At 39.2% G+C, this 15,699-nt stretch overlaps 1 protein-coding gene across 3 annotated transcripts in view; it reads left to right on the top strand.

Moving 5' to 3' along the window:
- Positions 1–15,699, top strand: part of PSD3 (pleckstrin and Sec7 domain containing 3) — a 566,767-nt gene that overhangs the window by 456,711 nt on the left and 94,357 nt on the right. For all 3 annotated transcript variants that reach the window (XM_065900035.1, XM_065900036.1, XM_065900037.1), the window contains one exon: positions 6,337–6,530. In XM_065900035.1, the coding sequence (XP_065756107.1) occupies positions 6,337–6,530 (194 nt within the window). The remainder of the gene's footprint in view (positions 1–6,336; positions 6,531–15,699) is intronic.

Below are 15,699 nucleotides of genomic sequence, written 5' to 3'. Positions count from 1 at the left end.
ATATGGTGTGTATTTTTTAAATTTATTGTACATCTCAATTTGGACTATCCACATTTTAAGTTCTCAGTAGCCATATGTAGCCAGTGGCTACCATGTTAGACACTGTAACTGTACTTCTTTTGCCTGATGTTTATATAGAGAAAAATAATTTCATCCCCAAAACTCAGCAGAATGTTTTAAACAACCCAGTATAGAGACTCAAATAAAGAGGACTCAGATAAATTAGAAATGAAATGGAAGACATTTAACTTATTCCACAGAAATGCAAAGGATCATAAGAGACTGTTATATGACAACAAATTGGACAAAGTAGAAGAAAAGGATAAATTCCTAGAAACATACAACCTACCAGGAGTGAATCATGAAAAAAAAAAAAAAAAACAACCTGGAAAACTGATGAGACCAATTACTAATAACTACTTGGACAGGTATTTGATTACTGATTAAATAAATAAAACAAAAAATAAAAGTCCAAGACCAGATGGCTTCATTGATGAATTCTAGCAAACATTTAAAGAAGAATGAATGCCAATCCTTAAGCTATCCATACAATGAAAAGGAGTGAGTCTGCCAAACTCATTCTACGAGGCCACCATCACCCCGATGCCAACGCTAGACAAGGATGCTTCAAGGAAGGAACATCACAGGCCAGTAACACTGATGAACATAGATGCAAACAGTCCTCAACAACATACTAGCAAACAGAGTCCAACAGCACATTAAAAGCATCATACATCAAGATCAAGTGTGATTTATTCCAGGGATGCAGGGGTGGTTCAACATCTGTAAATCTATAAATGTGGTACACCACATTAAGAAAATGAAGGATAAAAATATAATCACAACAGATGCAGAAAAAACATTTGACAAAATTCAACATCCATTTGTAATAAAGACTCTCAAAAAATTGAGTATAGAGGAAATGTACCTTAACATTAATAAAAGCCATATGTGACAAGCCCACAGCAAACATCATATACTCAACCTTGAAAAGCATTTCCTCTAAAATCAAGAACAGTATAAGGATGACGTGGCAATTAGGCAAGAAAAATAAAAGGCATCTAAATTGAAAAGGAAGAAGTAAAATTGTCTTTATTTGCAGGTGAAATGATACTCTATGTAGAAAACCCTAAATAGTCCACCAAAAAACTATTAGTAAATGAAGTGCACAATATAAAATCAATATACAAAAATCAGTTACATTTCTGTATACCAACAATGAACTGTCAGAAATAGAAATTAAGAAAACAGTCATTTTTACAATAACATCAAAAACAACAAAATACTTAGGAATAAATTTGACCAAGGAAGTCAAAGGTCTATACACTGAAATCTGTAAGACATTTTAAAGGTCTATACACTGAAATCTATAAACATTGATTAAGAAATTGAAGAGGACACAAATGAAAAACATTCTGTGCTAATGGATTTGAATAATTAGTATTGTTAAATGTTCATAATACTCAAAACAATCTAAAGATTCAGTGCAATCCTTATCAAAATTCCAATGGCATTTTTCACAGGAATAGAACAATGCTAAAATTTGCATGGAACCACAAAAGACCTCAAATAGCCAAAGCAGTCTTGAGAAAGAATAACAAAGCTGGATGCATCACAATTCCTTTCAAACAATAAAATAAACAAAACAGTATGGTATTGACATAAAAACAGACACATAAGTCAGTGGAACCCAATAGCCCAGAAATTAACTCACACAAGGCAGCTAAGAATGTACAAGAGAAAGAATTGTCCCTTCAATAAATGGTGTTAGGAAAATTGATAATCTACATGCGAAAGAACAAAAGTGGACCTCATCTTACACCAAACACAAAAATCAACTCAAAATGTATTAAAGCCTTGAACATAACACCTGAAACCATAAAACTAGAAGAAAACATAGGGAGGAAACTTCTTGACATTGGTCTTGGCAGTGATTTCTTTGATTCGGCAACAAAAGCAAAAGTGGGTCTAAGTTAAACTAAAAAGCTCTGCACAGAAAAGGAAACCGTCAACAAAATGAAAAGGCAACTATGGAGTAAGAGAAAATTTTTGCAAATCCTATATCTGACAGGGGGTTGATATCCAAAATATACAGTGAATTCTCACAGTTCATTAGCATAAAATCAAATAACTCAGTTTAAAAATTTGGAAAGGACCTAAGTAGACATTTTTTTCTAAAGAGACATAAAAGAGGTCAACAGGTATATGAAAAGGTGGTCAACATCACAAATCATGGAAATGAAAATCAAAACCACCTGAGATATCACCTCATACCTGTTAGGATGTCTATTATCAAAGAGACAAGAGGTTGCAAATGCTGGCAAGGATGTGAAGAAAAGGGAACCCTGGTGCACTGTTGGTGGAAATGTAGAGTGGTACAGCCGCTATGCAAAACATTATGGATGTTCCTCAAAAACTTAAAAATAAAGCTACCATATGTTCCAGCAATCCTACTTTTGAATATATAGCCAAAGAAAAGAAATAATTATTTCAGAGATATCTGTACTCCTATGTTCAGAGTAGCATCATTTACAATAGCCAAATACGGAAACAGCCTAAAGTCCATCTGTGGATGAATGGATAAAGAAGATATGATACACACACACACACACACACACACACACACACACACACACACTGGTATACTATGCAGCCCTAAAATAAGAAAGAAATCCTGTCATTTTTGATAACATGGATGAACCTGGAGGGCATTATGCTAAGTGAAATAAATCAGATAAATACCATATAGAATCACTTATATGTGGATTTTTTTTTAAAAAGTCTAACTTACTGAAACAGAGTAGAAAAGTGTTTGCCAGGGCATATGGTGTGGGGGAAATAGGGAGAGTTTGTTCAGAGGGTACAAACTTGCAGCTGCAAGACTAATAAGGTCTGAAGAAATAATGTAAAACATGGTGACTACAGTTGATAGCAGTGCATTGTATAACTGGAATTTACTAAGAGAGAAAAACTTAAATTTCTTACCAAAAATAAATATATAAATAAATACGTGAGGTGTTGGATTTGTTAACTCAATGTTGGGGAACCTTCATGATGTATGTGTATATCAAATCATCAGGTTGTACACTTAAAATACCTTACAATAAATAAATCAATTTTACCTCAGTAAAGCTGGAGGTGTGGGGTAGGGGGAAGTAAATGCATAAATTAGTATGTCCATAAAATAAAATAGTACTCAGCAATGGAAGTGAACAAACTATTGATTCTCACAACAATATGGATGAATCTTAAATATGTTTTGCCAAGTAAAATAAACCATTTATGTGACATTTTGAGAATGGCAAAACTATTGGGAAGGAAGGGAGATAAATAGTTTCCAGGAATTGGTCAGGGAGAGGAATTGACTAAAAGAAGGCAGCAGAAGGAATTTGGGGGTGACAGAACTGTTCTGTTTGATATTGTGATGGTAGATACATGATGCATTATGTATTCCCATAGAATTGTACATCTCAAGGAGTACATTTTGTGTATGTACATTTCTTAAATATCAGCCACAGTATGGGGAATGCAAGATATATTTCAGACTATGTGAAATTAATTTGTTTTCCAAATGAATTGCATAACTGTTATATATAACAAACAACCTGTTGTTTACTCGGGTTGAACATATAAATAAATAAATATATTGTAGGTAAGAGAGCCAGGTTTCTCACTGTTGAAGAAGTACAAATAAGCAAAAGGCAAAGGCTAGAATGAATTTTGTCTTGCTGGCTTGGGTTGGAGATAACAGTATGAGCTCATGGGAAGGGAAGGAGGATAGCATATATATATATGCAATATCTATGTATTTCCCTAGGTGTGTCTGTTGAGAGGGCCTAGAGGCAGTGAGCACACCTAGCACCTGGATTTGGTTTCTAAATACCATTCTCCAATAAATAGAACTGGGACTCCTTGTAGAGTAGTTGCTTCCAGGGCTGAGACAAGGAAAATACAAGATGAGCTTGGAGGTAGCATCTTGTGGTACCTGAAAGAAAGTAAATACTTACAAAACAAAAAGAAAAAAGGATGAGGCATGATGAAAGGACACAGAAGCCTACTTGATAGGACTCCCAATGACCAAAGCTGGAAAAATTTGAAGAACAAATTGAATAATGGTAGTGTTTGATTACAATCCAAATAATAAACATCCGTGTATCCATACTTACAGAAGAATACAATGAATAATGTAGAAGAAATTAGGGAAATTAAAAAAATCACCATTAGATCACTACAGTATAATTGTCTTAGTCAGAATACACAGATGAATGCTAAAATTAGTGGTCAGAAGTTTAAAGAGAAACAGGATGTTTTCATAGTCAGAAAATATCTCCCCCAAATCATTTGCAAAGGAAAATAGTAACTTTACAGTATAGAAACTTGACAGAAACCACCTTAACCAAGTGATCCAGGTGCATCTCACTAATAATAAAACACATACCTCCTGATCTGGTGTACTGAGAGGGTGTATCACCCATGGTATCCTTCCCAAGAATGTATAACCTCAATCTAATGATGAGAAGACATCAAACGAACCTACAGAATCACTGGCTAGTACTTTCTAGCTCATGAAGGCTTAAAAGTTGTCACTGTCTGGACGCGACTAAAGAGCCATGACAGCCAAGTGCACTGTGGGGTCATGGATAGGATTCTGGTAAAGAAAAAAACATTAGTGAAAAAAAAATGGGTGAAATCTGAATAAAGTCTGAAGTTTACTTCTTAGTATTGTATTGTTAATTTCTTAATTTTGATACTCTTATTATGGTTCTATAAGATGTTAACATTGGGGGTAATTTCCTGGCAGTCCAGTGGTTAGTACTCTGCACTTCCACTGCAGGGGGCCCGGGTTTGATCGGAACTAAGATCCCACATGCCACGTGACGTGGCCAAAAGAAAATAAAAGTTGTTTACATTGGGGAAACTGGATGATGAGCATAAGGGGACTCTGTACTATCTTTGCAAATCCAAAATTATCTAAAAATAAAATTAAAAATAAGGTATAGTTGCCTGAGTTCAGTGTTATTTTCATATATCTCACAATTATTTATAAAATACCAATGGGGAAAAATGTGTTTTACTCTGATAACCAAATAAACACTTTTTTTTTTTTTTTTTTTTTTTGTGGTACGCGGGCCTCTCACTGTTGTGGCCTCTCCCGTTGCGGAGCACAGGCTCCGGACACGCAGGGTCAGCGGCCATGGCTCACGGGCCCAGCCTCTCCATGGCATGTGGAATCTTCCCGGACCGGGGCACAAACCCACGTCCCCCGCATCAGCAGACAGACTCTCAACCACTGCACCACCAGGGAAGCCCCCAAATAAACACTTTTGATGATTGTTAAGCTTGTGGTTTATTTTAAATATATTTTGGTGGTGGTTATTTTGGTTGAAGTTTTATAAAAAGATTCAGTATTCAAAGCTTAATAAACAATGAAACCAGAGATGATTCAGGACATTAAAACCGGAGAACTAAGACAAATGCTCTTATTCTGGTTATGTGTTTTCCAGCAGTATATCAGAGCTTATTAGCTTTCTTCTAATCTTCCCCACTCTTTATTAGCTGAATGTGGCCACCTCCTTCATACTTCATGTACATTATAACCTCAGCATTCAACTTTCCCTGCTTGAAGGAATGGGGATTCAAAAGGGGGGCTGGGCAATTAGGGGTTTTCTCGGTCAGTGATAGGGTGCGCCAAACTTTAATGGCGATTGGAAAGCTGTAAGATGCCAAAGCACTGTGGATGGCACTCCCATCCTAACCCATTGGTAGCTTTACCTGAGGTTTTGATATTAGAGATTACCTGGTTATTTGGCAGATATAGTCCAATATTGTTTACTGGACTTAATCTGTACTTGTCGTATTCTGTATGCTTGGTACTATTCTAGGCCATGCAGAAATCAAAATCAAAATCATGATCTCTGCCAAAGAACTTGTACTTGTTTGAAAGAAGACAAACATGAAGGCTCTGTAGTAGGTGTAAAGACCAGAGGCTTTAGAGTTTTGCAGTCATATCCTCACTGTTTCTTCCTTTAATTCCTAGGTCTGTGCTTTGGCATATTTATTTAAACTTTGAGTCTCTTTCCTTACCTGTGGTATAGGATACTAATATCAGTCTTACAAGACTGTCATGGTCATAAATACCTGGCACACAGGAGATGTTTATTGAACCGCATTTATTCTTATCATGGTCGTTGTTATTAAGACTGATAGACCATTAGAAAATATGATAGTTTATTACACCAAATAACTCTGTTCATTGAATATTGTGTTACTCACAGTGTTCACATTGAATATTGTGTTACTCAACCTGTGTGTTCAATCTTTGTTTTATCCTTTTAGAGATGATGAAGAGAAAAAAAAGTCTCCGTCAGAAGGTACTGATGAGAAGGCTAATGGAACACATCCAAAGACCATCAGCCGTATTGGGAGTACTACCAACCCATTCTTGGACATTCCTCATGACCCAAATGCTGCTGTGTACAAAAGTGGTTTCTTGGCTCGGAAAATCCATGCAGATATGGATGGAAAGAAGAGTAAGCATCATTTGTTGACATTTTCTATTTCATTTATTTCGTCTTTAAGATAGGCTCAAAATTTAAAGTGAATTTATCTGAAGTAAAGTGAAGGGATAAAGAAAAATTGTATTATGTTTATTTAGAAAAGTATTATTGAAATTTGGTAAAGCCTCTAACCCTAAATCTGAAAAGCATTATGCACCTTATCTTCTGCAAGTAGAATTATAGAACTTCAGAACTGGAAGATTTCTTACAGACTGTTTGTTTCTAACCTCTTATTCATTTATTTATTCTTGCCTTCAACAAATAGTTTTTAGTACCTGCTATGTGCTAGGCATCAAAAATACAGTAGTATATAGAATGGACAAGGGCCCTGTCTTCATGGAGTTTACATTTTCTGGTGGTTGAAGGAAAGGTTGGATTTATAACACATAGAATGATAAATAGTGTGAGATCCTTGAGACAAAGCAGGGAGGGTTAGAATTGAGATCCAAGCACACGTGGAATGCTGACCTCTGTGGAAGATGGACGGGTGCAGTGTAGGTGAGTGTAGTGTGCTTAGTCCTAGGAAATGGAAGGAGGCCCATGTGACAGGATTATCTACTGACACATGATGTTGGAAGTTTGAGTGGAATGGAGTCTGTTTCTATGTTTAGAATAGCCCTTGCAGAGTATGAAATAGCAATTGTATATAGTTGGATAGACAAAGACAGCTGTTAATGCATGAATTAACAGCTTTCATGCAGAATTAATGCAGAATTAGGCTATAGCTCTAGATTATTTCTATCCACCTCCAAACACAGACATGCAGTGCTGGGATGGACAGTCCTGCTGTTTCCTCCGGTGCTGGGCCCTTTTTTCTTAATGTATTAGCATATTCTATTAGGGTACAATCAAGAGAAACATTGTAACAGTGTAGCTTTACACTGACTTACAATGCTGAGCAAGCCTTGCTGTCCCCAGTTCTGTAGGAGCACCCCACCGTGTTTCTGGGCAGTCTGTACACTAGCCCGCTAGGCTATGTCATTTTCTCTGTCAGCACTCCAGTGGCTGCAAGGGACAGTGAGTCTAACAGCTTAGGAGAAAAGGGCAAGGAGACGCCTCAAGATGAAGAATTGTCTCCAGGACATTTTCTGCATTTCTTTCTCTTTATTGTTTTTGCATATCATATTTATTCCTTTTTTATTGAGGTATAATTGATTTACAATATTTTACTAGTCTCAGGTGTACAACATAATGATTCAAAGATTTTATAGATTACACTCCATGTATATCAATAGTTATTATGAAATATTGGCTGTAATTCCCTGTGCTGTACAGTATATCCTTGTAGCTTGTTTATTTTATACATAGTAGTTTGGATCCCTTAATTCCCCACCCCTATTTTGCCTCTCCCCCTTTCCCTCTCCCCACAGTAAACACTAGTTTGTTCTCTATATCTGTGAGTCTGTTTCTTTTTTGTAATATTCATTCATTTGTTTTATTTTTTAGAGTCCACGTATAAGTGATGAAACACAGTATTTGTCTTTCTCTGTCTTGACTTATTTCACTAAGCATAATACCCTCCAGGTCCATTCATGTTGCTGCAAATGGCAGAATTTCATTCTTTTTTATGGCTGAGTAATATTCCATTGTGTGTGTTTACATTTATATATATCACATCTTCTTTATCCATTTATCTGTTGATGGACACCTAGGTTGCTTCCATGTCTTGGCTGAAAAGTTAGCTGATAGCCTTATGGGAGCTCCTTTGTAAGTAACTTGTTGCTTTTCCCTTGTTGCTTTTAATATTCTGTCTTTATTTTTAATTTTTGCCATTTTAATTTCAGTGTGTTGGTGTGGTCCTTTTTGGGTTTCAGACTCTCTGTGGATTTTCAACCAAGAAGTCTACTTCCTTTCCCAGGTTAGGGAAGTTTTCAGCTATTATATATTCAAATATGTTGTCTTCCACTTTGTCTCTTCTCCTTCTGGTACTCCTATAAGGTGAATGTTAGTACATTTGATGTTGTCCCAGAGGTCTCTGGAACTGTCCTCATTTCTTTTTATTCATTTTTCTTGTTTTGCTCAGCAGCAGCAATTCCCACTGCTCTGTCTTCCAGCTCGCTCATCCGTTCCTCTGTATCATTTAATCTACTGTTGATTCCTTCTAGTGTATTTTTTCATTTCAGTTAGTGTATTCTTTATCTCTGTTCGGTTGTTCTTTATGGTTTCTAACTCTTTATTAAAAACTTCTAATTTCTCACTCTGTTCATCCATTCTTCTCCCAAGTTCTTTGATCATCTTTACGATCATTACCCTGAACTCTTTCTCAGGTAGGTTGCCTGTCTCCACTTTGCTTAGTTCTCCTTCTGGGGTTTTATCTTGTTCCTTTCTTTGGAATGTGTTCCTCTGTCACCTCATTTTGCCTTATTTGCTGGTTTCATTTCTGTGTATCTAAGTTGGTTACATTTCCTGACCTTGGAGAAATGGCCTTCTGTAGGAGACATCCTGTGTGCGCTGGCAGCACACCTCCCTCGGTCACCAGGGCTGGATGCTCTAGGGGTGCCCCCTCTGTGGACTGTGGGTCCCCCTGTTGTGGTGGGCTGACTGGTGTGGGCAGTCTCATAGGCATGGCTGGCCCCTGGTCTGGTTGCTGGCCAGGTCCTCCTTGTGTAGAGGTTGCTGGTCATTGGTTGGTAGGCCTGAGTCACAAGGTGGCTGGCAGCCTCACTCCTGGTGAGCCCCAGAGCTTGTGCTGGCCCACTGGTGGTCAGAGCCAGGTCCTGGGGTCTAGCTGCAGGACTCAGGGGTGCCAGAGCTGGTATCGGACTGCTGGTGAGTGGGGCTGGACCCTGGGGCAGCTGGCTGAGGGGCCCAGTGTCTCAGAGCTGGTGTTGGCCTGAAGGTAGGTAGGGCCATGGCCCAGCTGGTGTGTGAGCTGGGTCTGTAGGCTCCAGGGCTGAGGTTTTCCTTGGGCATGTCTCTGCCTGCTGGTGGGTGATGCTGGTCCCAAGGCTAGAGCAGGCTCACTGGTGGGTGGGGTCAAGGTCCAGGAGATTCTGGGGCTGGTGCCTCTTAACTGGTGTGTGGAGCTGGGTCATGGGGTCTTTGGCTGCAGGGCCCTGGGGTTCCTGGGTCTAGTGCCCATGTACTGATGTGTGTGGCCGGGTCCTGGACCCTCTGGTGGACAAGGCCGTGTCCAGGGGCAGCTGTGGGCTCGAGGGTCTTAAGGCAGCCTGTCTGTTGGTGGGTAGGACTGTGTCCCCACCTAGTTAGTTGCTTGGCCTGAGGTGTCCCCATACTGGTTCCTTCAGGTTGGTGGGCAGAGGTGGGGCTGGGTCCTGAGGCTAGTAAGTTAGAGGGAGGATTCCAAGAGGTGCTCGCTAGACCAGCATCCACATGGTAGAACGAGCTCCCCAAATAGCTGCTGCCAGTGTCTGTGTCCCCAAGGTGAGCTGCAGTTGCCTCCTGCCTCTCTGAGGGGCTCTCTAAGATCAGCAGGTGGGTCTAACCCTGGCCCCTTTCAAATTACTGCTTCTGTCTTGGGTCCCAGAGCGTGTGAGATTCTGTGTGTGCCCTTTAAGAGTGAGGTCTCTTTCCCACAGCCCTCTGGGCAATCTCCTGAAAGTCAGCCCCACTGGCCTTCAAAGCTAAATATTCTGGGGGCTCATCTTCCCAATGCAGGACCCCTGAGCTTGGGAGCCAGATGTGGGGCATGGACCCCTCACTCCATGGGGAGAACCTCTGCAGTTGTAACTATTCTCCCGTTTGTGGGTTGCCCACCCCAGGGTGTGGTCTTGGCTGTACTGCAACTCCGCCCTCAAACCCATCTCACTGTGGTCCGTTCATTATGTCTTTAGTTGTAGAAGATCTCTTTTGATAGGTTCTGGTCTTTTTCGTAAGTGGTTGTAATTTTGTGTGTCTGTGGGAGGAGGTGAGCTCAGGGGCTTCCTGTTTTGCACTTGTGGGAACCCCGCTCAGCTTTATTCTTTGGAAGGGGAGGCTTTCATGTGGCTGGATGCGTGATTACTAGCAGCACGGCAGAGCATGTGTTCAGTTCTGTCTCCTGACCTCCACTGTAGTGTATTCTGCGGCACGACTGTGACCTGTGTGACTGACACCCACGTGGTTGCTCTGGTGAGAGGACAGTTCCCTCCAGCAGGGGTGAGATACAGTTCTCGGAGAAAGGGTGATCTACTTGGTAGACAAAGCCAGCGACGTTCATCTCTTTGTCCCCAGCACACACACACACCCTTTCTCCATACATTGAGTTCAAACAGTGCTTTTGCCCAACATGGCACAGTTTCCCATCTCTAACCACAGATCTCCTCACCTCTGTCCCGTGTGTCTAGCTGTGGCTCCCATCTCCAAGGCTGGTTGGTGTCCATTCTCTTCAGGTAGGGACGTAACTTAACTCTACAGGCTAACTGAAAAATACAGAATATCTGACATACTTCATACAAAGTACTAGGGGCAAAAAACAGAATAACTGCAGTTTAAAATGCCAGTTCTAGAAAAGGCAAAAAAGGCAGCAGAACAGCTGTCGCTGATTCAATGTCTGTTGCTACATCAGGCAGGATGGGCTGACCAAGCTAATGTACTTTAGCATCTTTTCACTGAGTCACTTCCCTGGGTAACTTACTCCAGAGCATCCCCAGGTTCAACCTGTTGACATTTGCTTTGTCCATGTTTTCCTGGGACACTTCTGAGAATTTTTTGAGAGAATCCCCCTGCTGGAAGCTCTGATCGCTTAGCAGCCCTATGAGTAGGAGCACAGGCCCAAACCATCGCAGTCCCCTTGCACCAGGCCAGAGGTTTTCCTGCCAGTAAAACTCCTTTAAAAGCCTTAGTTATCTCCTTTGAGAACTTCTGGCTGGTTAGGGCAGTTTTAAGTGTCACAGGGCTTTTTTTCTGTTTAGCAGCTTAAGAAGTTCTGCCTGTTACCTGCCTCTGCTTCAGTCTCTATTTCTGCTCCTGCTTCAGAACGCCAAATAGGTGGGAAAACAGATGGATCAGGTAAGATGGGGCTAATTGGGCCCAGTCTCCAGACTTCACTCCAGCCGGTTGCTTTATCACGGAGGGCTTCTTCACTTCTGCCTTTGAGAGAGGGTTTTGGGGAGGAGTCTTGAAGTTTCATCCTTTAATTCCTCAGGCTCTTCCTAGATCTTCCCATTTCAGTTTTTTATGGTTTTTAAAATCACATAAGTATGGGCAGATAATCCAACTTTTTCAGTAGAAAGTGCATAGTTTCTAATGATAATTTACATACACTAAAATTTACCAATTTAAATTACATAGTTTGAGTTCTGAAAAATGAATACAGTTGTGTGACTACCATCACTATCAAGATACATAACATTTCCATTACCTGAAAAAGGTCTTGCTGTTAATTCCTTCCACCCTTACTCCCAGCCCATGGCAACCACTTATCTGTCCTTGGGCACTGAGCTTTTTCTTTTCTATAATTTCAATAAATTGAATCATGCATATTTTTTTTTGCTTGGCTTCTTTCACTTGGAAGTGTTCTTTGCAGAGTCATCCATATCGTGTGCTGCGTTAGTTTGTAGTTTGTGTCCGTTTATTGCTGAGTAGTATATTCATTCCATTGTTTGAATATCTTACAGTTTACACATACACCAGCTGGGCATTTGTGTTGTTTTCAGTTTGGGGCTATTATAAATAAACCTGCTTTGGATATTCTCAAACAAGTCTTTGCATGTACATATGTTTTCATCTCTTTTCAGAAGGTACCTAAGAGTGAGGGAGTGAGCTTGCTGGGATGTGTACTAAGTATATATTTAACTTTATAAAAAACTTCCGAACTGTTTTCTAAAGTGTCTGTAATGTTTTGCATTTCTGCCACCTGTGCATGTTATGTCCTCTTGATAAAATGATCCCTTTGTCATGAAATGACCTTCCTCATTCCTGGTCACATTCCTTATTTTGAAATCTACTTCGTCTAATATTCATATAGTAACTCTGCCTTTCCTTTCAGTTTTTGCTAGAAATTTTTTCTAGCTTTTTAATCTTATTCTGTGATCTTGTCTTTAAAATTGTTTTCTACGGCATACTTGTGGGTCTTTTCAACCAACAATCTTTTGATTGGAGTGTTTATACCATTTATATTTATAGTAATTACTGATATACTTGATTTTATAGTAATTTATAGTAATTACTGATATAGTTGACTTTAATTCTGCCATCTTGCTCTTTGATATTTACTTACTCCGTCTTTTATTTTTTCCTCTTTTCCTGACTTGTTTGGGCTTGTGTGTGTTTTGTGGCATTGGGGGGTTCGGTCTTTCTTCACTGTTGGCATATTAGCTGTACCTCTTTGTTTACTCATTTTAATGAGTGCTGGAGGGTTTACAGTGTAGTCTTTAACTTGTCACAGTCTGCCTTCAAATTTTACCACTTCATGTGTAGTTTGGGATCTTTATAACAGGTTACTGTGCTATTGTCATACATTTTAATTATGTATATAAAACTCATACTCCATTGTTATATTTTTCCTTTAAACAGAAAGGTATTCTTTACTTTTACTCACATATTGACCATTCCTGGTGTACTGGGTTCCTTTTTGCAGTTTCACATTTCTATTTAGTATCTTTTTTTTCTGCCTGAACGATTTCTTTCAGTATGTCTTATAGTAAACTGCTGGTGAGAAATGTTCTCATGTTTTATTGTTTTTTAAAATGATATTAAGGCTGCACCTTAATTTTAGGAATTTATGTTCACTTGTGTGTAATTCCTTGGCAGTGTTTTCTTTTTTGTTCAGTAATTTTAAAATGTTGTTCTGTTGTTCTCTACCCTGCGTGGTTTCAGACAAAGGGTCTGCTATCATTTTCTGTTCCTCTGTACCTAGTGTGGGTTTCTCCCCCTCTTGCCACTCTCAAGATTTTTCTCTTTATATTTGATTTTAAGCAGTTTTATTATGAGGTGCCTTACTTTATGTTTTCCTTGTCTGTTTTTTTTTTTTTTTTTTTGAAGTTCTTGGATTCATTGGTTTACATGTTTTACTAAGTCTGGAAATTTTTCAGCCATCATTTTTATAGCACCCACCCCTCTTCCTGGGACTCTAGTTTCCAATATGTTAGACTATATTACACAAAAGGTTCGTTGAGACTCTGCTCAGTTTTTTTCCTGCTCTTTTTTTGTTTTTTTCAGTACTTTAATAATTTTTGTTGCTATATCTTAAAGTTTACTACAGTATTTTTATTCCATATATAGTATTTTTATCTTAGAAACTGCAATGTGAAACTTTTATATCCTTCATTTCTCTCCTTATCAAGTTTGTATCTTTCTTAATATCCTTGAGCATATTTTTCATATTTACAATAGCTGTTTTAAGTTCCTTCTCTTCAAATTTCTTTCTCTCTGTGCTTTTCTGGAACTGTTACATTCTTTGCATTTCTTGTAATTTTTGTTTACATGCCAGACTTTTTGACATTTTTGGGGGGTGGATTTGGTTTTATTCCTTTAAAGGATGTTGTATTTTATTCCATTGTCCAAATGAGTAACTTGCAGATTAGCTGAACCCTTTAGAGGCTTGTCTTTACCCTTTGTCATGGTGGATCCAGAGCAGCCTTTATTTGGAGACTTATTTAGCTCCATTACTAAAGCATTATTACCCTTCTTTAGACTCTCTTCAATGCCCTGGTGTTAATGAAGTCTTTCTACTCTGTCTGATAAGAACACAAGCTGTTCTTAGCCCTCTGTGAGCTCTTAAAATTACTCATTCCACTACTTATTTCTGATGAATTGGACCATTTCCGTTCACGTGTGTTCAGATCAGTGCTCCAGCCAAGACCTGGGGATTCCTCTGCAGAACTCCAGAGCTGTCGCTTTGTGCAGCTTTTCTCTCTCTTTTATTCTGCTCCATAAATTCTAGCCACCTCAGCCTCACCACACTCCCTCTTCAGCTCCTCAGCTCAGCACTACTTCCAGGCACCTACTTTTACTGCTAGATCTTAGACACTGCCTCCAAGCAGTAATCTGGGCTTACCTTATTTGTTCCTTTCTCTTCTAAATCACAGTTCAGATCTGCCTATTGTACAATGTTTGAAAACTTTTGCTTTACATATACTGTCCTATTTTCTAGTTGTTATGATCAGAGGGCAGTTTCTATAGGAATTAATCTTTAATGAGCATAACTAGAACTAAACTGATTATTGATCCCTGTTGTTAAGAAATTTCTTTCTAGTTGCCTCAGACCTCAAGACCTAATATTTACTGAGTTATGAAAGTGATAAGGAATTCTAGGTATTTGAGTATGACCAGGTGTGTATTTGGAGTCCCAGAACAGGATTTGTCTTCTTCCCAGCTGATCTTTTCCATGCTTCCCAAATCCCTTTTGTTGGACTTCCAGTCATATCTGGTTGAACTGGTTTATCTCACTGCTAGATGGCTCCTGCCTCTTGGAAATGCACCAACACCTGACCTGCTTCTGAATGCATCCTTCTGTTTTGAGAGGTAGTCACCATAAGCAAATTTGAAGTATGTTTTATATTACTCATATCTAATGTGCTTTAAAATATATCACTTTTCATTTCTAATACATTAAAAAAGTAAAAAACAGCAGTGGAGCTTTTCTGGAATAGGAGATCCAATTAATTTTTGAGAAATTTGTGTAATGATACCTTTTGGGCATATTATCCTGCTAATAAGTCTGTAGAAATTTATTCGGATTCATCGTGTTCACTATAGCCAGCGCTGTATTACATTGCATGTATATGTAAACATGGGAAGGTGATCTGACGACAGATACTACTAAAAGTTTTTCATAAGTGAAGATTTGGGTCAAAACTCTATGGAAAGATTAAAACCCTGATTAACTTGTCTCCAAAAGACCACTTGTCCAACTCAAGGTTTGTATATTTCATTTTTTTTAAATTAACTCTAAGTACTAAATTTGTCAGAGTATTTCCATAATTCCTCATATAAACATTTTTTAAAACTTGGAGATATTCTTTGCTCTTATTTATTTATTTATTTAGTCTTTTAAAGATATGGTCAGCTCGGGCTTCCCTGGTGGCGCAGTGGCTGAGAGTCTGCCTGCCGATGCAGGGGACGGGGGTTCGTGCCCCGGTCCAGGAGGATCCCACATGCCGCAGAGCGGCTGGGCCCGTGAGCCATGGCCGCTGAGCCTGCGCATCCGGAGCCTATGCTCCGCGAAGGGAGAGGCCACAGCGGTGAGAGGCCCGCATAC

This window comes from Phocoena phocoena, chromosome 21 (genome assembly GCF_963924675.1).
Source record: "Phocoena phocoena chromosome 21, mPhoPho1.1, whole genome shotgun sequence".
NCBI classification, from domain to species: domain Eukaryota; kingdom Metazoa; phylum Chordata; class Mammalia; order Artiodactyla; family Phocoenidae; genus Phocoena; species Phocoena phocoena.
The sequence above is the reverse complement of the archived record's forward strand: the minus strand, read 5'-3'. Positions and strand labels throughout refer to the sequence as shown.